Source organism: Salvelinus alpinus, chromosome 4 (genome assembly GCF_045679555.1).
Source record: "Salvelinus alpinus chromosome 4, SLU_Salpinus.1, whole genome shotgun sequence".
Lineage (NCBI taxonomy): Eukaryota > Metazoa > Chordata > Actinopteri > Salmoniformes > Salmonidae > Salvelinus > Salvelinus alpinus.
In genome coordinates, this window is record NC_092089.1 from 75,981,688 (window position 1) to 76,004,970 (window position 23,283).

Here is a 23,283-nt window from a genome sequence, read left to right on the forward strand (position 1 = left end):
GATACATGTGTGTATGGGGTTGCCTGCATTGTGCATGAGGTTGCCATGTAGCACCCTTTTGGTTCAAGGTAGAACCCTTTTTGGTTCCATGTCGAACCCTCTGTAGAATGGGTTTCGCATGGAACCCAAGAGAGTTCTACCTGGAACAAAAAGGGTTCTACATGGAACCAAAAAGGGTTCTTCAAAGGGTTCTCCTATGGGGACAGCCGATGAACCCTTTTAGGTTCTAGATAGAAAAAAAAATTATAATTGTGCACACACACACATACACACACAAACACACACAAACACACACACACACACACACACACACACACACACACACACACACACACAAACACACACACACACACACACACACACACACACACACTCTTTCCCCACCATGGCTAAACAGTGGGTGCAGCCGAGAGGATGACAGCTGGCAATTTATACACTTCAAAGTAAGAGCCCCCCATGGATTAGAAAGACCTTAGCGGAACATGGGGAAGGTAACATAATCTGAATGCAGAAAGACATGGTTACATTCTTTATTTACCAAACACTGCTACCACTGCCTTTATTGCAGTATTAAAAAATGAAGCAGGAAAGAGGACTAAGCCTTTTTTTTTAAAGACTGGCACCGGAAGACAAATGCTTGGCAGTCATTGTTGAACTTTGCTTGTCCTCAAAGTTCTTCATTCCACACCATGATGTTTCTTAAACACTGGTATGCTCAAACAAACATTGTTCTTTCTCAAAATACCATGTTGAACACGTGTTTATCAGGTTAGGACAACAACGAGTTTATTTTAGGCTCACTTATAGCTGAGTATGAAATACTTGTCTGTATTAACAGAGACAGAAAGCAGGAGAAGGTAATTAAATATTCAGTAGACGCTCCTTTGGTGTACGTTGACTAAGCCTAAAAGGATATTTAAGGGTTGGCCTCTAATTCCTAGCTTGTGCAAAGTGCTAGATCGATTTCATGCCAAGATAAATAGACATTTGCTTCAGATTAGCTCCCTGCCGATACTATCGGCGGTGAATATAAGCTGTGTGTTCAGGAGAACCTCACATAATTAAGAGGGACGTTTTGTTGCGATTTTCCAGGAGCTGATTTGGAAATGGCTGGAAACTTTCCCTTCAGAAAAGAAACCGCCCTATGTCATCAGGCAAGGGTGGTTTCCTTAATGTGTAAACCTTCACTATTAGAGAGTAAACTGACTCCGGCTGTTGTTTCTTTCTGGCCGACCCCTTCCAGGTTATCGGACTAGGCCAGTAGTGCTGCGACATGAATGGCACATTTAGTGGACTGCTGACTAGCGCTGTGTGGTGCTTTACGTGTGGTCTTTGACCCTCCTTTCAAACAGGTCTAAAAGAAAACAGGATTTGTAAATCATTTTAACAGGGAGAATTTATGACTAACTAGAGTGTGGCTATTTGTAATGCTCAAACAGGCAAGCCAAGATGAAGACATGAAAATAAAGTAACTTGCTGTTGGACTCTGTTGTTCAGTACAAGGTCATTGACATTATGCTCTTTGCAGAGTAGTAAGGTTTTAGACTGCATTAGACTGGTCATGGATTATGACTCCCTGATTTTAGTGGAACTTCTTATTTTTCGTGTATTTTCTCAGAATTGATTTCAAGACTGTTGCACTACCCTGGAAAGTTGAAATGTTAAATGAACTTTCCAAACTTTTTTCTCTGGAAAAAACTATCAATCATTGACAAATGTTGTGTTTTTCCAAATTATGAGAAAGGCGAAACTCTACCTTGAAATCATAATTTAGCAGAGAGAAAGAACGTTCCTGATTGGACTGTTATTTTTCCACCTGAACTACCACACACAGTACCGCACACTAAGCCTTGGGGCCTTCACATTGAGTAATGCTACGGGACACTGAGGGTTCCTTGTCTCATTACTAAATCATGGTCTATAGAAAACATCCTATTGAGTCAGTTTAAACAGTAGCGGTTCAGTAGGTTTCCTTTCGGAAAGAATAACAAATGACATTAAGTCCCATTAATTCCTGTCTGGTGTGTCACAGAGAACCCCAGTGTTTTGCTAACATGCGGGTGTAATACTAACACAGAGCGAAGGTAGGCCACCCCCCTCTCAGTTATGCTGTCAGTGGGTGATGAAAATAAGGAAATGGCGCTCGCTATTTTTGGAGGGCTTTGAAGTGGCAGGAAGGACAAATGTGGCCACTCATGAGGGTCAAGGCCAAGCTGGGAACAGCACATGGAACTGTGCAGTAACGTTACACTGAGATCCTGTAACCTCTGTCTATCAGAGTTAACCAACTATATGATTCCCCATTCATGTGTGTTTGAATCAACTCTTTCAGAGGGAATGTATGTCTAGTGATGGTCCAATCTATTTGGGCTTTCAGACAACTCCTTTCTGTTAATTCATAGCCAAGCCAAACATACAGTATGTACGGCCTGACAACAATAGAACAGTAGGTTCATCTAAATGCAGTATGTATGGCATGACAACAATAAAACAGTGGGTTACTCTACATGCAGTATGGGACCTATGCTTATTTATGTCTTATGGGGTATTCACAGTTGGTTGATGCATAAAGGAATTCTTTACAAATACTGCTACCTTCTTGTGAGATGAGAGTCAGAGCAGCCTTGTTCTTGTATCTACAGGAAGGCACAATGGGTCAAGGCTTCCTTTCAAGTTGTGTCATAACTTTATTGCGCTAAGTGCCGTGGAGCATGATGGGTTAGGGAGTGAATGGACTTGGATTCCTGGAAGTTGGTTTTCACGGTTAGCGGACCACGGCTAATTTATCAGAAAGAGGAAACGAAACTCACTCAACTACCCACTATGAAACTATAAATCCTTGCCACTCCCACACAACTGCTTCAGACGGACAGAAAATAATAAACTCCCAATACAAATGTTTGCCAGTAACCTACCTCTTCCAGGATGCGTAACTTTGAACTCATGTCCTCCTTGATCATTCTTGATTTGAGATTGATGTGAATTAATCATTATAATTATAAAACAATTAGGATTATAATAAGTCAACACACGTCTCATCTCATTAACATAATTTCCCTGCGTATCAGCCAAAAGATACTGAATATTTGATAAATCTGCACAACAAACTGGAGATGTTCCTCCTCTCAGAGACAAATAAACATTACATTGAGCCCCATACCCTTCAAAATAACAGAGCCAGTAGCCTATATATATTTTTTCCTTCTGAGTGAGTTTTTACAGGAGAAAAACATGGACAGCGTCTGCTGGTCTAATTCTTCAAGTGTCATAGGGAGTCTGGCTGTGTTTGGGTGTGTATCTGTCAGTGTCAGTGGGTGTCTTGGGAACTCCATAGGGATTTTCCAGTGAATGATTAGCGCCAATGCTCCTGGGGCCCTTGGGAGCCCATCTGACCTCCATGGCTCAGCGCCATATGGAGCAGGAGTCTGTCACCTGTGAGCCACTCGCCTCTCCGTCCCACACACAGACTGACGTGCTCCACTTCAGATGAGTGGTGACAAGCACCTGAATGGAGCCTCCCTGTGTCCAAAAGTACAGTAGGATACTATAGTGATAACATCCATCATACTGCTCACATGTGCAACTTTTCTTTTCAATCAGTAGAAATAATAACATATCCCAGTCCCCGCCCTTGTTTTGGTAAAAAGCTGAAGGGGTGGCTGGAGAAATGTAACCACTCTCAAATTCATAGACAGAGTTATGGGTGCAAGGATGCATATCATTTTAACCATGTTTTAAGGTTATTTAGTGTTTGTTTACATGTACTTATTTTTGATGGGGTACAATAGTTAAATTAATCTCATGAGGCATTTATAAGTTATATTCTTCAAGAATCAATGGGTAGCTACATATCATTCATTTATAAGTACAAAAATCTATGTAGCAACTGCTGATTGCCCCTTTAAAGTCAAGTCATTACTGAACTATTTAATGTAACAAATCAAACATTAACCTCGTAAACAATTCATGGTAATTCATGGTAACCTCGTAAGCAATTAATTTAGATAATCGTAGGATTTGCTGTGATTAATCGTGATTCATAGCAAATTCTGAATTTGCTTAAATTAAACTGTAATTTAAAAAAAATCATACAAAAAAACATTACAAGAATATTGACATCTTGATTTTGTCTAAAGTAAAGATTAGCAAAATTTGAAAAATTGAGAAAGCACATTGCATTGTTGTTTTTAGCTATATAGATTGTGTATGGGATGTTTTCAGTGTCTTTTGAAAACTTTCAGACAATGCGATTAATCACAATCCCCAAAAATGATGCACAAAATTACACATATGATCCTCTTAAGGATCTGACCTTGTTTACCAATTTTCGTCTAAAATGACATACCCAAATCTAACTGCCTCTAGCTCAGGACCTTGATCAAGGATATGCATATTCTTGATACCATTTGAAAGGAAACACTTTGAAGTTTGTGGAAATGTGAAATTAATGTAGGAGAATATAACACATTAGATCTGGTAAAAGATAATACAAAGAAAAAAACTTGTATTTTTTGTTGTTGTTGTACCATCATCTTTGAAATGCAAGAGAAATATCATAATGTATTATGCCAGCCCAGGCACAATTTAGATTTTGGCCAATAGATGGCAGCAGTGTATGTGCAAAGTTTAAGACTGATCCAATGAACCATTGGATATCTGTTCAAAATGTTGTATCAAGACTGCCCAAATGTGCCTAATTGGTTTATTAATACATTTTCAAGTTCATAATTGTGCACTCCCCTCAAACAATAGCATGGTATTCTTGCACTGTAATAGCTACTGTAAATTGGACAGTGCAGTGCAGATTAACAAGAATTTAAGTATTCTGCCCATATCAGATATGTCTATGTCCTGATTTCTTTTGCTACTTACAACCTCATGCTAATCACATTAGCCTACATTAGCTCAACCGTCCTGCGGGGGGGAGGGGGGACGACGACACTGATCCCGTAGAGCAGTGGTTCCCAAACTTTTTATAGTCCCGTACCCCTTCAAACGGCAGCAGGAAGAATTAAGTCATCCACAATAGTATGAGGCTTGCCTGTCCTAGCCACTCGGTAGCTCACCATATAAGACGCTTCTAGCCCCTTCTTATTCATGGTATCTGTTGCTTTTATACATGTCTTACTACTCGAAAGATGTCTTTATTCTCGCTCAAAAAACTCCCGTGGCTTATTTTTCAAATTGTCATGTTTCGTTTCTAATGTCTCCGCAAGAGTGAAGGTTTCCCGTGAGAGAGTAACGGTTAATGTGATTGGATGTTAATTGTTTGACTAGGCTACCTGTATTTGACATTGTGTTGATATTTCGCTGAACACTAGATGGTTTGATTTTATTTTTGGCACTGAAAACAAGGCTACTCAGTCGAGAGAAAAACCCTCACACAAATGTATAGCCCCGTTGGAAAATATAAATGTACTGTTTGAAAATGTGAATAATAAAAATTAAATAAAAATTATTATTATATATATTTTTTAATGTGAATCATCATTTTATTTGGCGTATATCCCCGACGGCATTGGTACACGTACCCCAGTTTTGGAATACCTGCCGTAGAGGTTAACTGATTAACTCCGACAGCCATAGTATGAACACATTCTGAGTGCCTTGTATCACATGCCTACAAATGCATTCATAATGTCTTGTGCATTCATAATGTATGTTTTTTAGTGAGTGTTACCGCTTTAACCCAATGGTCAACTTTTCAATGATAGATCTCTTTATTCTGTTTATTTATTTTTTACATATGGTGTAATCTTTTTTTAATTTTTTAAATTGAGACAGCCTCTGTTGTGATTTTTCCCTCTAGAGTTGATATTAGACACAGAAGTTTCTACGATGTAGGGTGAAGTTTCATTCCCACACTAATGGATAAGGTTAGGATTTGGGGTGGGGAAGCTAATCCTAGATCTGATGGCCATTGAAAGCTAACGTAATGAATCAGGATTCACTGACCTTTGGCCCTAGTTGTTATTAATAATGCATTTTCCTCATGGCCAGGGGGTAATGGGTTTGTGAGTCACGGCATCAACTGTGAGCCTTGTCAGGATGCATCAGGCTAACGCCTAGGTAGCCATACACTACCAATGTATTGTGTTTGTGTTGCACTATGACAAGTTCAGCTGAGTTATTGGACTGACCAATGTTCTTGGTATCGAATTGGTGTTATTTTTTTTTGCTTCTTGAGTACAACGTGATTAAAAAAGCACTAGCAATCAGGTGATTTATCAGGTGATTAAAATGGCAATAAAGCCTGGACAGAGAGATTAAGAAAAAAAAGAGAAAGTCAATAAAGCGTTGTTGTGTATGGTGATTTGTGTGTTTGATTCTGGACTTGCTCTGCAAAAACCTGTCCTTTCTGTGAGGGCGAAGGGGGAGGCCAGTTGGTTTAACATCTAACATCTGAGGAGATGAGGAGTAAGAGCAATGGCCGCACTAACCAAAATGGAGACATCTGTCAAACATTTTAACCTATACTTAACATTAGGCTTTACCTCTACGGTGCTAGCAAACCGTTTCCTGGTACATGATTAATACTAGTCTGATGTCAGAGGGACATTTGATTTCCCAGTGAGGCAGCTGCTTCCTAGAGACTGCAGCACTAACCAGGCCTATTATTATCAAAATGTAACGTGCACCTGCCAATTTGGCCTCTCCATCGATACATGGACCCAATTAGACATTGGACATGTCATCTGGAGATAGATACTCTCAACAGTATTGCTGCTGGTTTCTCCCATCATTCACCTCCAGCATCCAGCGCAGTTATAAACGACTCCCACATCGCAATCGATATTGACCTTCATGTTGAAATAGACACTACTTAGAAAGGATGAAGTAACTGCAGTAGTATACTACGGTGTGGTATTGTGAATCAGAGGTGAAGCTACAAATACGAGCTGTATTCATAAAGTGGCTCAGAGGAGTGCTGATTTAGTACATGTTTTGCCTTAATTAATATGTTTATATAGGGACACACCTGTGTGCACCAACATCCAAACCAAGGACACCTCAGCACTTAAACCTTGAGGGACAACAATCAAGAGAAAAGGTCAAGGAAGCAGGTCTCTCAATTGAAGGTTTTGAAAGAGTCTTTTCATACTGGAATGTATAGGAATCAAGGTGTGTTGAACTAAGAACTCTGATGGCAAACGTGAGGATGATCAATGTGCTTGGATAGAGAGGGGAGTCTACACATTTGGGTTCGTGCAAGTTTACGATTTATTGAAAGACAGACAGACAGAGATTTTTTCATTGTTGGGACACAATTGCTTGGTTACGTCTCAGGAAAAAAGCGTTTAAATATGTTTGGACATGAACACAAAGTGTTGTAAGTACTACAGTAAATGTTCCACAATATTATTAAGTTTAGACATGAATAAAGACACATTCACGTAAATTGCGCCCTAATATGAACAGCAGGAGACTGTGAGAAAAGGGGCATTTGGACAAGGGCTTAAATGGTAGTGAACACTGGACTACAGTCAAACACACACACACTTCAACTGTTTCATGTCTAGTGCCAAGCACGGGGTTTTACCTCCTCCTGCAAAAAAGAAAGAAACAGAAAGTCTGTCCGGGGCCGAGGGAGGGTGTCTGCTTTAATATTATAAAAACCACAGTGGGACTTGCCTGGTTCATGCAGTAGGATCTGGCATCACGCCGGACGCCTGCGAGGCTGTATATTGGATCAGAATAATTGTCTGGGACAGCTATCTGAGATGGACAAATGAGAACCTCCCCCTGATTGACCTCATGTCCCGAGGACTGGATGGAACCATGCTGCACAGTATTTTGATATGTGGTGATACAGGTCCTCCAGGGTGTGGTGATACAGGTCCTCCAGGGTGTGGTGATACAGGTCCTCCAGGGTGTGGTGATACAGGTCCTCCAGGGTGTGGTGATACAGGTCCTCCAGGGTGTGGTGATACAGGTCCTCCAGGGTGTGGTGATACAGGTCCTCCAGGGTGTGGTGATACAGGTCCTCCAGGGTGTGGTGATACAGGTCCTCCAGGGTGTGGTGATACAGGTCCTCCAGGATGTGGTGATACAGGCCCTCCAGGGTGTGGTGATACAGGCCCTCCGGGGTGTGGTGATACAGGCCCTCCAGGGTGTGGTGATACAGGCCCTCCAGGGTGTGGTGATACAGGCCCTCCAGGGTGTGGTGATACAGGCCCTCCGGGGTGTGGTGATACAGGTCCTCCAGGATGTGGTGATACAGGCCCTCCAGGGTGTGGTGATACAGGCCCTCCGGGGTGTGGTGATACAGGCCCTCCAGGGTGTGGTGATACAGGCCCTCCAGGGTGTGGTGATACAGGTCCTCCAGGGTGTGATGATACAGGTCCTCCAGGGTGTGGTGATACAGGTCCTCCGGGGTGTGGTGATACAGGCCCTCCGGGGTGTGGTGATACAGGTCCTCCAGGGTGTGGTGATACAGGCCCTCCAGGGTGTGGTGATACAGGTCCTCCAGGGTGTGATGATACAGGTCCTCCAGGGTGTGGTGATACAGGTCCTCCAGGGTGTGGTGATACAGGCCCTCCAGGGTGTGGTGATACAGGTCCTCCAGGGTGTGGTGATACAGGTCCTCCGGGGTGTGGTGATGCAGACCCTCCAGGGTGTGGTGATACAGGCCCTCCAGGGTGTGGTGATACAGGCTCTCCGGGGTGTGGTGATACAGGCCCTCCAGGGTGTGGTGATACAGGCCCTCCGGGGTGTGGTGATACAGGCTCTCCGGGGTGTGGTGATACAGGCCCTCCGGGGTGTGGTGATACAGGCCCTCCAGGGTGTGGTGATACAGGCCCTCCAGGGTGTGATGATACAGGCCCTCCGGGGTGTGGTGATACAGAGAAACCTAGAGAAACCAGAGACACTGTTCAAAGGTTTTTAGGGTGATGTTAGTGTAATGTTTGATCAGAACGGTTTTGATGATCAATGGATTTGCAGGATACAGTGACATACAGAGGGAAATATCAATGCCCCTTCCTTAGTTGTTTTTGGAAAGACATTAATGCAATATGCCATGCAGGAATCCTGGCCTCCAAGCCTTTGGCACTGTATGATGGGTAGAGCAGGTTGGTTCCTGACGTTGCAGAGATAGCCTATGGTTAGTTATCCCGGACTATATGTTACTGTCTCCAATCTTGACAGATTTGAGTCATAGGTTTATTCATCACACATCCACATGCGGGATAGCGTGCAGGCACACAGTACATACAAACACACACAGTACACACACACGCTCATGCACACATTTGTACAGTACATACTTATACAGAATGTGAACGCACGCACGCACGCACACACACACACATTTGTTTTACTATCCTTGTGGGGACCAAATTCAAATTCATATTTTCCTTAACCCTAACCCTTAACCTAACCTTAACTCTAACTCCTAACCCCTAATTCTAACCTTAAACCTAACCATAAACCTAAGCCCTAAGACTAAAATAGCCTTTTTCCTTTTGGGGATAGCGTGCAGGCACACAGTACGTACTAACACACACACACAGTACACACACACGCTCATGCACGCATTCATACAGTACATACTTATACAGTATGTGCACGCACACACACATTTGTTTTACTATTCTTGTGGGATAATTCCCATTCAAAATCCTATTTTCCCTAACCCTAAACCTAACCCTTAATCTAGCCCTAACTCCTAACCCTAATTCTAAACCTAACCCTTAATCTAGCCCTAACTCCTAACCCTAATTCTAAACCTAACCCTTAATCTAGCCCTAACTCCTAACCCTAACCCTAAACCTAACCCTTAATCTAGCCCTAACTCCTAACCCTAACCCTAAACCTAACCCTTAATCTAGCCCTAACTCCTAACCCTAATTCTAAACCTAACCCCTAAGACTAACATATCCTTTTTCCTTGTGGGGACCGGTGAAATGTCCCCACAAGGATATTTAAACCAAAAACACACTTAACCCACCAGTTATTGAGTATAAGGGGGCAATTTATTTTCCACACAGGGTCATTGGGTGTTGCATAACTTTGTTTATGAAATAAATGAAATAAGTATGTAATTGTAGTGTTATTTGTTCACTCAGGTTCGCTTTATCTAATATTAGGTTTGGGATGAAGATCTGATAACTTTCAGAATAAAAAATATGCAAAATTCTAGAAAATTAGAAAGGGGCAAATTCTTTTTCACAGCAATGTATTTTGGGGCGGGCTTTTGCCCACCGAATACCCACCTGGGGCCAATGGGGTCATGCCTGCTGGGTAGTTATATTTCCAATTAAGTCTGATTTACAACTCTTTCAACAAGAAAGTTATGATGGTGTCTGTGTATTGCTTTGCTCAAAGTTATACATTTTTATAATTTTTTTTTCACTCATGCATGTGATGTTTTCATTTAAACGTGTCTCTTTGTCAATAAGAAACCAACTGAATGATCTTAGTTTCCCATGCCCCTTGTTCATATTATTTTAAAGGGGGGCTGAACTTCCTGATTTGGCCTTTTCTTAGGCTTGGTCATTAAGAAATGCAGCGGCCATGACTGAAGCCAAACGAGTGTTGTCTTGGGGGGGTTCTCACCTGGCAAGTGTTTGTACATTCACTCTGCCATAACAGTACCCAGTTACAGTCACTCACTCTTCTAGATAACTTGAAACAGTCTAACCAGGTCTTGTGTCTTGAAGTCGCCTAGACTAGCTGGTGCGAGGCAACTTCTTTCACCAATTAGCTTTAGCCAGCTGGTGTGCGACTGTGGCAAATTTGGTTTCACATTGGATAGCCTACCGCTGGGGCTAGTTAGGGACAGTCAAAAAATTACACAATGTAAATGGGACAATATTTGTATATACATTTCTCCAATATATAGTTGGTTTGAGGTTAAGTCATTGAAATGTGGAGCTATTGACATTTTAAAATATTGTCCCATGTACATTGTTTAATTTACTGATGTTCCCTAACCAGCCCCATAGGGATATCGAATGTCAAACCAAGTTGACTATGGGCATTACGATGGGGTTGCGTACAGGTGTGCTCCAAATGTATGATTTATTGGGCGCTGCTAGCTGTCGGCATGTGTGCAGTGTTGAAATAAACTCAACCCAAGGAAAACTGTTATGATAATTTTTTTTCCTGTCATCTCACAAATCTCAGTTTTGGATGAAACTGACTTTATGACCAACAACATTATTATATTTACACTTTAATCAATTTTGACACTAGAATAAATGTTTCTGAGTGATATCGATGCCACATAGGCCGTTATCAAAACGAGAAGTTTCTTTTTAGGAGCAGTTGCTCTTTAATGGTCATGCCTTTCCTATTTATTTAATGAATGTGGAGAGAGGTTATCTTAATTGTTTTGTTATAGAGCGGCAATAAAATACACACAATGGATCCAATCATCCGTTACCTTAGCCATTCCGTCATTAAACAACAACCGTGAATGAAATAGTTTGTTTATTTTCCAACCTCATTAATTGAGGAACATGAGTAGGGTTCCTAGATGACTGGTGCATAAAACAGCTATTTACACTGATATCTGACAGTGGTGTGTTGATACTTTGTCCATGAAGTGTATACGGTGTCACAACAGACCTACTGATAGAGCCATATACAGTACATGCCTATGACCATCATCTTATTCTGTTAGATGACTTTGATGTGTAGCCATCTGCCACCAAATGTAATTTCCTCAGTCAAAATTCCCTAATGATACCAATCAGACCATTCCAATATCAATGAAAAACAGAAGCTTTATCTTGTGAGACCAAATGAAAGTCCTTATATTGCAGGGGGCTATGTCAAAATACAAGTACCTATCTCCAGTAAAACACTGACTGATTTATTTCTTCCGACAGATACAACAACATACATCCTAAAAGGTCATGTTAAATACTTTGGTAGAGAAGAGAACACACCCATATGACATGGACAGACATAGAAATGAATGATATTGAAGAACAACACTCAACTACTGTACAAACGAATGAGAAACTACAATTAATTTCAGCATACAAAAAAAGCATATTGGGCATTAAATTCCCTTTCATTGAACAAATAAATATCTAATATCCACGAATCTATTCTTCCACTCACTAATTGGGGTTATATGAAGTTCTAAAGCAAGCAGATGTTTACACCTTTGCTGAGACGCTATGTACGTTGAAATGCATATTGGTCTAAGTGTGCAACTATCTCCTCACTGAATACAAGTATCTTTGGTAGAAAAATATGACAGCACAGAAGAACCATGAAAATGAAACATTTACACATAAGAGTTTGCAACAGTATGACAGTTCAACATTATTACCACTATTTCACTCCAGAGATCTAATCAGTGGGAAAATGGGGAAAAGAAGTGAGGAATCACTGATAAACAGTGATCCTTTATGGGATTATAAAGTAGCAGAGGAATTGGCCTGAAGGCAGCTCACTTATATACAGAAAGGTACTTGAATGAAGAGGAGCCCAATTTCTCAGATACTCCCTGGCCACGTGTTGAATTTTCACAAGACCGCTTAAAGGTATTTTGCACAGAAAAAGCACAAAAAAATCTCAGAAGCAAAGGGAGAGAAAACCTTCAGAGATTAAAGAATGATTAAGATTGGTCCATCATTCCAGTGCAGTCTATCCATCTCCTGTCTCTTCATTGCACTCAAAGTCAACTACAGGTCCTCCACAGCGGCCAGATCCATCCACAAATGAAGTAGTTCCAGTCAGTTTTTAACCTCGTCCAATTAACAAGAGAACGAGGATTGGCTGGGAGACGCTGGAAGACGCGTGCAGTTTCAAGTGTCTCCTGGGATGCCGGTGGCTCCAGTACACAGGTTTGAGATCAGTCCCAGTCATCTTTGCACACACAGGCACACTCCTCGTGGTGTTCCAGGGGCACATCGGTCATGGACTTCTGCAGGCCTCGGCCCCCGCTTCGGTGCTTCAGCAGGAGAACCTACAGAGGGCAGCGAACCAGAGAGCAGATTGAGAGTTGCCCTCCACCAAAAACAACATCAAACACATTTACATATCATATGCTTCAATTAGCTACATGGCAGAAAAGTCTCCATGATAGGCTACATTTGTTATACATCAATGACACATTTCAACCACCAAATAACAGGATGTAATTTAGCTTGGGTTTATTATGCTTATCTTTCTGAAAAATAATTAACTTCTTGTATAAGTAGCACATAATCTTACCAGGTAGGTACTTTTAATGACCCTTGTCTAGAAATGCAAACTTTTGATAACTTTCCCAAAATGTCCAGGTTTTCCAGAAATCATGGTTGGAAGATTCCTGGATTTCCAGTGTATTCCCTCCTGATTCCAGGAATATTCAAACCTCTGAACTTTGCAACGCTACGTATGCCGCATTTTTACCTCATGGTACTTGTTGACTACCCGGGTGGGCACACACTGGCAGTCGAAGCAGCGGTGCGAGCAGCAGGCACAGTTACCCCCGCAGCGCTTCACCAGGAGGCAGCTAGGCCAAAAGATGGCGTCCGTCCTCTTGAGCTCCTCCCTCAGGGAGACGGAGAAGTTGCGCGGCGTGCAGCTGTACAGTCTCACCTCTTCTCTCAACAGGTTGAGATCCACCCCTGTTCAAGAAATAGTTTAATCTCATCACGTCAGCCTAAAATTATTAAACACATTGTACTAAATTCCAAAGAAGGGGCATCAATTGCTAAGTTGACATTAAATTGCCATTTTCAAAATGGTAAAACTGTCTTGAAAAAGTTTAAAGTTCTTTGCTCAACTGCATCTGTTTTTCCCTCCATCTCAACATGACAAACTTTTCTTCCACTGCAATTCCTATCACTACAACCCCAGCTGTCAGCCATACCTGTGGATTTCTTGTTGTGGAGGAATGACTTTCCCAGGATGTGCCAAGTGGGCTTGTACAGGTCTTCCATGTCCTGCTGCCATCTCTCGGGCTCCAGATACTTCATGACCTCCTCCACGGTGCTGAGGCCAGCCACGGCCTCAGACAACGCATCTGAGCTCTGCAGAGATGGAGCTGGAGTTACCTCGGGCTTCAATACACTCTAAAGAAAACCGGCACAAGGGAAGACGGGGGGAAAATGTTGTTAGACTTCAGCCTCATGGCTTAACTGAATTAAGCATCGATTATTGTAGAGAGCCCCATACAATTACAGCATTGAATCAGAGGTTTAAACAGAATTATACAGGTATTACAGGCGAAACCCCTGAAAAGTAAGATACGATTTACATAATGAGTGATTGTGCTACAGTGCATTACAAAACTGAACATCAAAGCTCCATTTTGGTATCTCTATAGATTCCACAGCTCTTCACTTAGATAGATTTCCATCCAGAAATAACTTCAGTAGCAACAAGGTTTAAGCTGAGACTTCTTTCTGTTACAATGAGGGGCAGTATTGTTTGTTTTCTCTGACTGATATCTGCCTAAGACACGGAATGTACGTCCTCTTGAGCTCCTCCCTCAGGGAAACGTAGAAGTTGCGCAGCTCTGACACTCATCGGATGCGGCAAGGCTTGCAAACCATTACAGACTGCAAAGGGAAGCACAGCCAAGAGCTGCCCAGTTACACGATTCTACCAGATGAGCTAAACTACTTCTATGCTCGCTTCGAGGCAAGTAACACTGAAACATGCATGAGAGCACCAGCTGTTCCGGGAGATCACGCTCTGCACAGCCGATGTGAGTAAGACCTTTAAACAGGTCAACATTCACAAGGCCGCGGGGACAGATGGATTACCAGGAAGTGTACTGCGAGCATGCGCTGACCAACTGGCAAGTGTCTTCACTGACATTTTCAATCTCTCCCTGTCCAAGTCTGGAATATCAACATGTTTTAAGCAGACCACAATTGTGCCTGTGCCCAAGGACACTAAGGTAACCTGCCTAGATGACTACCGACCCGTAGCACTCATGTCTGTAGCCATGAAGTGCTTTGAAAGGCTGGTCATAGCTCACATCAACACCATTATCCCAGAAACCCTAGACCCACTCCAATTTGCATACCGCCCCAACAGATCCACAGATGATGCAATCTCTATTGCACTCCACATTGCCATTTCCCACCTGGACAAAAGGAACACCTATGTGATTATGCTATTCATTGACTACAGCTCAGCATTCAACACCATAGTGCCCTCAAAGCTCATCAATAAGCTTCGGACCCTGGGACTAAACACCTCCCTCTGCAACTGGATCCTGGACAGGCCACCCCCAGGTGGTAAGGGTAGGTAACAACACATCCGCCAAGCTGATCCACAGGGGCCCCTCAGGGAAGTGTGCTCAGTCCGCTCCTGTACTCCCTGTTCACTCATGACTGCACGGCCATGCACAACTCTAACACCATCATTAAGTTTGCCGATGACACAACAGTTCACTGACAATGCGAGACAGCCTATAGGGAGGAGGTCAGAGACCTGGCCGTGTGGTGCCAGGACATCAACCTCTCCCTCAATGTGATCAAGACAAAAGAGATGATTGTGGACTAGAGGAAAAAGAGGACCGAGCATGCCCCCATTCTCATCGACGGGGCTGCAGTGGAGTAAGCTGAGAGCTTCAAGTTCCTTGGTGTCCATATCACCAACAAACAAACATGGTCCAAGCACAAGGTCCAAGCACCTCTCGTGAAGAGGGCACGACAAAACCTATTCCCCCTCAGGACACTGAAAAGATTTGGCATGGATCCTCAGATCCTCAACAGGTTCTTCAGCTGCACCATCAAGAGCATCCTGGCGGGTTGCATCACTGCCTGGTATGGCAACTGCTCGGCCTCCGACCGCAAGGTACTACAGAGGGTAGTGCGAACGGCCCAGTACATCACTGAGGCCAAGCTTCCTGCCATCCAGGACCTCTATACCAGGCGGTGTCAGAGGAAGGCCCTAAAAATGGTCAAAGACTCCAGCCACCCTAGTCATAGACTGTTCTCTCTGCTACCGCACGGCAAGCAGTACCGGAGCGCCAAGTCTAGGGCCAAGAGGCTTCTAAACAGCTTCTACTCCCAAGCCATAAGACTCCTGAACATCTAATCAAATGGCTACCTAGACTATTTGCATTGCCCCCACCCCCCCCTTTCACACCGCTGCTACTCTCTGTTGTTACCATCTATGCATAGTCACTTTAATAACTCTACCTACATATACATATTACCTCAACTAACCAGTGCCCCCGCACATTGACTCTGTTCCGGTACCCCCCTGTATCTAGTCTCGCTATTGTTATTTTACTGCTGCTCTTTAATTACTTGTTACTTTTATTTCTTATTCTTAACCGTATTTTTTAAAACTCAAATCAAATCAATTTTTATTTGTCACATACACATGGTTAGCAGATGTTAATGCGAGTGTAGTGAAATGCTTGTGCTTCTAGTTCCGACAATGCAGTAATAACCAACGAGTAATCTAACCTAACAATTCCACAACTACTACCTTATACACACAAGTGTAAAGGGATAAAGAATATGTACATAAAGATATATGAATGAGTGATGGTACAGAACGGCAGAGGCAAGATGCAGTGGCATAGTGGCATAAAAAGTGCATAAAAGTGGCATAGTTTAAAGTGGCTAGTGATACATGTATTACATAAAGATGGCAAGATGCAGTAGATGGTATAGAGTATAGTATATACATATACATATGAGATGAGTAATGTAGGGTATGTAAACATTATATTAAGTGGCATTGTTTAAAGTGGCTAGTGATACATGTATTACATAAAGATGGCAAGATGCAGTAGATGGTATAGAGTATAGTATATACATATACATATGAGATGAGTAATGTAGGGTATGTAAACATTATATTAAGTGGCATTGTTTAAAGTGGCTAGTGATACATTTTTTTCCATCAATTTCCATTATTAAAGTGAGCTGGAGTTGAGACAGTATGTTGGCATGTTTAACAGTCTGATGGCCTTGAGATAGAAGCTGTTTTTCAGTCTCTCAGTCCCTGCTTTGATGCACCTGTACTGACCTCGCCTTCTGGATGATAGCGGGGTGAACAGGCAGTGGCTCGGGTGGTTGTTGTCCTTGATGATCTTTATGGCCTTCCTGTGACATCGGATGGTGTAGGTGTCCTGGAGGGCAGGTAGTTTGCCCCCGGTGTTGCGTTGTGCAGACCTCACTACCCTCTGGAGAGCCTTACGGTTGTGGGCGGAGCAGTTGCCGTACCAGGCGGTGATACAGCCCGACAGGATGCTCTCGATTGTGCATCTGTAAAAGTTTGTGATTGCTTTTGGTGACAAGCCAAATTTCTTCAGCCTCCTGAGGTTGAAAAGGCGCTGCTGTGCCTTCTTCACAACGCTGTCTGTGTGGGTGGACCAATTCAGTTTGTCCGTGATGTGTACGCCGAGGAACTTAAAACTTACTACCCTCTCCACTACTGTCCCGTCGATGTGGATAGGGTGGTGCTCCCTCTGCTGTTTCCTGAAGTCCACGATCATCTCCCTTGTTTTGTTGACGTTGAGTGTGAGGTTGTTTTCCTGACACCACACTCTGAGGGCCCTCACTTCCTCCCTGTAGGCCGTCTCGTCGTTGTTGGTATTCAAGCCTACCACTGTAGTGTCGTCCGCAAACTTGATGATTGAGTTGGAGGCGTGCATGGCCACGCAGTCGTGGGTGAACAGGGAGTACAGGAGAGGGCTCAGAACGCACCCTTGTGGGGCCCCAGTGTTGAGGATCAGTGGGTTGGAGATGTTGTTACCTACTCTCACCACCTGGGGGCGGCCCGTCAGGAAGTCCAGGACCCAGTTGTACAGTACGGGGTCGAGACCCAGGGTCTCGAGCTTAATGACGAGTTTGGAGGGTACGATGGTGTTAAATGCTGAGCTGTAGTCGATGAACAGCATTCTTAAATAGGTATTCCTCTTGTCCAGATGGGTTAGGGCAGTGTGCAGTGCACTGGGCCTGCAGCCTTGCGAGGGTTAACACGTTTAAATGTTTTACTCACGTCGGCTGCAGTGAAGGAGAGTCCGCAGGTTTTGGTAGCGAGCCGTGTCAGTGGCACTGTATTGTCCTCAAAGCGAGCAAAGAAGTTATTTAGTCTGTCTGGGTTGCAAGACACCCTGGTCCGCGACGGGGCTGGTTTTCTTTTTGTAATCCGTGATTGACTATAGACCCTGGCACATACCTCTTGTGTCTGAGCTGTTGAATTGCAACTCTACTTTGTCTCTATACTGACGCTTAGCTTGTTTGATTGCCTTACGGAGGGAATAGCTACACTGTTTGTATTCGGTCATGTTTCCGGTCACCTTGCCCTGGTTAAAAGCAGTGGTTTGCGCTTTCAGTTTCGCGCGAATGCTGCCATCAATCCACGGTTTCTGGTTTGGGAATGTTTTAATAGTTGCTGTGGGTACAACATCGCCGATGCACTTTCTAATGAACTCGCTCACCGAATCAGCGTATTCGTCAATGTTGTTGTTGGATGCAATGCGGAATATATCCCAATCCACGTGATCGAAGCAGTCTTGAAGCGTGGAATCAGATTGATCGGACCAGCGTTGAACAGACCTGAGCGCGGGAGCTTCCTGTTTTAGTCTCTGTCTATAGACTGCGTTGTTGGTTAGGGGCTCGCAAGTAAGCATTTCACTGTAAGTGTCACGGTCGTCGAATGAAGAGAACCAAAGCGCAGGGTGGTGAGCGTACATATTCCTTTTTTTTTTTTTTATTTTTTTTAATAGAAATGACGCCGACAAAAACAGTAAACAATACAAAACAACCGTGAAGCTTAAGGGCTATGTGCCACAAAAAAAGCTAACTTCCCACAAAGAAAGGAGGGGAAAGGGCTGGTATGGTTCCCAATCAGAGACAACGATAGACAGCTGTCCCTGATTGAGAACCATACCCGGCCAAAACATAGAAATACAAAATCATAGAAAAACAAAACATAGAATGCCCACCCCAAATCACACCCTGACCAAACCAAATAGAGACGTAAAAAGGCTCTCTAAAGTCAGGGCGTGACAGTAAGGCTGTTGTATTCGGGGCATGTGACTAATAACATTTTTTTTGAACGGTGTAGTAGATTGACACCTGGGGTATTGCTATCCCCACATGACCAGGATCAATAGGGCTCAGTCTAAAAGTAATGTACAATATAGGGAATAGGGTGCCATTTGGGAACTTGGTTTCACGCATGGTTTCTGCTCACTCTGTCTGACATGTCAGCTTAATGGTCGCTTTATGTGGCGATACTGACCTAATCCTGTGTGATTGACAAGTTGAATGCATCACTGATGCCAGCAAGCGAGCACTGATAATATTGACACTTCAGCACTGAAAGTGTAACTTTATTTGGTACATTAATTACTAATGATATCAAACTCCCTATATTGTCACAGTGTATGAAAAGCTTTGACAAATCACATTTGCATTATGTTACTTATATCTAGTAACCTACATGACAAACAGTAAATAGAAAGAAATCTTGAGCTGAGTCATAAAAGGAGAAAGGGATTTGATTTGACAGCGTAAAGAGATACAGAATGAATCAGTGAAAATGTCCTGCTACTGGATTGGCATTGTCACACTGAATAATGGCAACGATACAGGAATGTCTGTTCTGATTCACTGACAACATAATACATTCTGATATTACAGTCAGCACTCACTTTGCTGCTGCCACTGCATGAATTAGAGAGGAAGGCTACAGAGTTAAGCAACATGGCTGAGGCAGAGGTTGGAAAATGTTGTTTATGCAAATGCAGTGATGAGACAAGACCGTAACTACCAATTGGATACCACAAAATTAGGGAGAAAATGGGGTAAAATGTAAAAAATATATATACAGTGGCAAGAACAAGTATGTGAACCCTTTGGAATTACCTGGACTTCTGCATAAATTGGTCATAAAATTTGATCTGATCTTCATCTATGTCACAACAATAGACAAACACAGTCTGCTTAAACTAATAACACACAAACAATGATACGTTTTCATGTCTTTATTGAACACACCATGTAAACATTCACAGTGCAGGGTGGAAAAAGAATGTGAACCCTTGGATTTAATAACTAGTTGAGCCTCCTTTGGCAGCAATAACCTCAACCAAACGTTTCTGTAGTTGCGGATCAGACCTGCACAACGGTCAGGAGGAATTTTGGACCCTTCCTCTTCACAAAACGGTTTCAGTTCATCAATGTTCTTTGTATGTCTGGTGTGAACCGCTCTCTTGAGGTCATTCCACAGCATCTCAATCGGGTTGAGGTCAGGACTGACTGGGCCACTCCAGAAGGCATATTTTCTTCTGTTGAAGCCATTCTGTTTTTTTGGGTCGTTGTCCTGTTGCATCACCCAACTTCTGTTGAGCTTCAATTGGCGGACAGATAGCCTTATATTCTCCTGCAAAATGTCTTGATAAACTTGGGAATTCATTTTTCCGTCAATGATAGCAAGCTGTCCAGGCCCTGAGGCAGCAAAGCAGCTCCAAACCATGATGATGCTCCCTCCAACATACTTTACAGTTGGGATGAGGTTTTGATGTTGGTGTGCTGTGCCTTTTTCTCTCCACGCATAGTGTTGTGTGTTCCTTCCAAACAACTCAACTTTAGTTTAATCTGTCCACAGAATATTTTGCCAGTAGCGCTGTGGAACATCCAAATGCACTTTTGCGAACTTCAGACATGCAGCAGTTTTTTGGGGGCAGCAGTGGCTTCTTCCGTGGTGTCCACCCATGAACACCATTCTTGTTTAGTGTTGAATGTATCGTAGACTCGTCAACAGAGATGTTAGCATGTTCCAGAGATATCTGTAAGTCTTTAGCTAACACTCTAGTATTCTTCTTAACCTCATTGAGCATTCTGCCTTGGGCTCTTGCAGCCATCTTTGCAGTACAGCCAATACTAGGAAGAGTAGCAACAGTGCTGAGATTTCCCCATTTATAGACAATTTGTCTTCCCGTGGACTGATGAACATCATGGCTTTTAGATATACTTCTGTAACTCTTTCCAACTTCAAGCAAGTCATCAATTCTTAATCGTGGGTCTTCTGGGATCTCTTTTGTTCAAGGCATGGTTCACATCAGGTAATGCTTTTTGTGAATAGCAAACTCAAATTTGTGAGTGTTTTTATAGTGCAGGGCAGCTCTAACCAACATCTCTAATCTCATCTCAATGATTGTACTCCAGGTTAGCTGACCCCAGACTCCAATTAGCTTTTGGATAAATCATTAGCCTAGGGGTTCACATACTCTTTCCAACCTACACTGTGAATGTTTACATTATGTATTCAATATAGACAAGAAAAATCCAAGAAAAAAATCCAAGTAATTCCAAAGGGTTCACAACCTTTTTCTTGCCACTGTATATATACAGTTGAAGTCGGAAGTTTACATACACTTAGGTTGGAGTCATTAAAACTTGTTTTTCAACCACTCCACAAATGTCTTGTTAACAAACTATAGTTTTGGCAAGTCGGTTAGGACATCTACATTGTGCATGACACAAGTAATTTTTCCAACAATTGTTTACAGACAGATTATTTCACTTATAATTCACTGTATGACAATTCCAGTGGGTCAGAAGTTTACATACACTAAGTTGACTGTGCCTTTAAAACATCTTGGAAAATTCCAGAAAATGATGTCATGGCTTTAGAAGCTTCTGATAGGCTAATTGACATCATTTGAGTCAATTGGAGATATATCCGTGGATGTATTTCAAGGCCCACCTTAAACTTAGTGCCTCTTTGCTTGACATCATTGGAAAATCAAAAGAAATCAGCCAGGACCTAAAAAAAAAAGGTGAAGATCTCCACAAGTTTGGTTCATCCTTGGGAGAAATTATTTACAAACGGCTGAAGGTACCACGTTCATCTGTACAAACAATGGTACGCAAGTATAAACACCATGGGACCACACAGCCGTCTTACCGCTCAGGAAGGAGACGCGTTCTGTCTCCTAGAGATTAATGTACTTTGGTGCGAAAAGTGTAAATCAATCCCAGAAAACAGCAAAGGACCTTGTGAAGATGCTGGAGGAAACAGGTATACAAGTATCTATATCCACAGTAAATATCGACAACGTGAAAGTCCGCTCAGCAAGGAAGATGCCACTGCTCCAAAACCGCCATTAAAAAACAGACTACGGTTTGCAACTGCACATGGGGACAAAGATCATACTTTTTGGAGAAATGTCCTCTGGTCTGATGAAACAAAAATAGAACTGTTTGGCCATAATGACCATCGTTATGTTTGGAGGAAAAAGGGGGAGGCTTGCAAGCCGAAGAACACCATCCCAACCATGAAGCACAGAGGTGGCAGCATCATGTTGTGGGGGTGCTTTGCTGCAGGAGGGACTGGTGCACTTCACAAAATAGATGGCATCATGAGGTAGGAAAATTATGTGAATATATTGAAGCAACATCTCAAGACAGTCAGGAAGTTAAAGCTTGGTCGCAAATGGGTCTTCCAAATGGACAATGACCCCAAGCATACTTCCAAAGTTGTGGCAAAATGGCTTAAGGACACCAAAGTCAAGGTATTGGCGTGGCCATCACAAAGCCCTGACCTCAATCCTATAGAAAATTTGTGGGCAGAACTGAAAAAGTGTGTGCGAGCAAGGAGGCCTACAAACCTGACTCAGTTACACCAGCTCAGGAGGAAGGAGGAATGAGCCAAAATTCACCCAACTTATTGTGGGAAGCTTGTGGAAGGCTAACTGAAATGTTTGACCCAAGTTAAACAATTTAAAGGCAATGCTACCAAGTACTAATTGAGTGTATATAGTCTTCTGACCCACTGAGAATTTGATGAAAGAAATAAAAGCTTATATAAATAATTCTCTCTACTATTATTCTGACATTTCAAGTCTTAAAATAAAGTGGTGATCCTAACTGACCTAAGACAGGGAATTATTACTAGGATTAAATGTCAGGAATTGTAAAAAAACAGAGTTTAAATGTATTTGGCTAAGGTGTATGTAAACTTCTGACTTCAACTGTATATATATTTACAATATAAAATAAAGTAAAAATAAAAAGTAACACTGTAGAATTACATAACAATAACGGGGCTATATACAGGGGGCCCGGTACTGAGTAAATAGGGATTGGGGTGTCAATGTAAATGGTCCGGGTGTCCATTTGATTAATTGTTCAACTGGCTTATAGCTTGCGGGTAGAAACTGTTAAGGAGCCTTTTGGACCTGCTTGCCGTGCGGTAGCAGAGATAACAGTCTATGACTTGGGTGACTGGAGTCTGGTATATAGGTCCTGGATGGCACGAAGCTTGGCCCCAGTGATGTATTGGGCCATATGCACTACACTCTGTAGCGCCTTACGGTCAGATACCGAGCAGTTGCTATATCAGGCGGCGATG

The 23,283-nt window shown here is 42.6% G+C and overlaps 1 protein-coding gene across 2 annotated transcripts in view; it reads right to left on the bottom strand.

Moving 5' to 3' along the window:
• Positions 1-11,416: 11,416 nt before the first annotated feature.
• The window catches only part of LOC139574457 (platelet-derived growth factor C-like), a 71,256-nt gene continuing 59,389 nt past the window's right edge, over positions 11,417-23,283 (bottom strand). Inside the window, exons 4-6 of one of the 2 annotated variants that reach the window (XM_071399029.1) lie at positions 13,817-13,976; positions 13,354-13,571; positions 11,417-12,925 (exon numbers count right to left, since the gene is read on the bottom strand). In XM_071399029.1, coding sequence (XP_071255130.1) covers positions 12,812-12,925; positions 13,354-13,571; positions 13,817-13,976 — 492 coding nt within the window. In that variant the 3' untranslated portion in view covers positions 11,417-12,811. Of the gene's footprint in view, positions 12,926-13,353; positions 13,572-13,816; positions 14,019-23,283 lie in introns of both variants that reach the window. The other variant, XM_071399028.1, reaches the window with a different exon arrangement.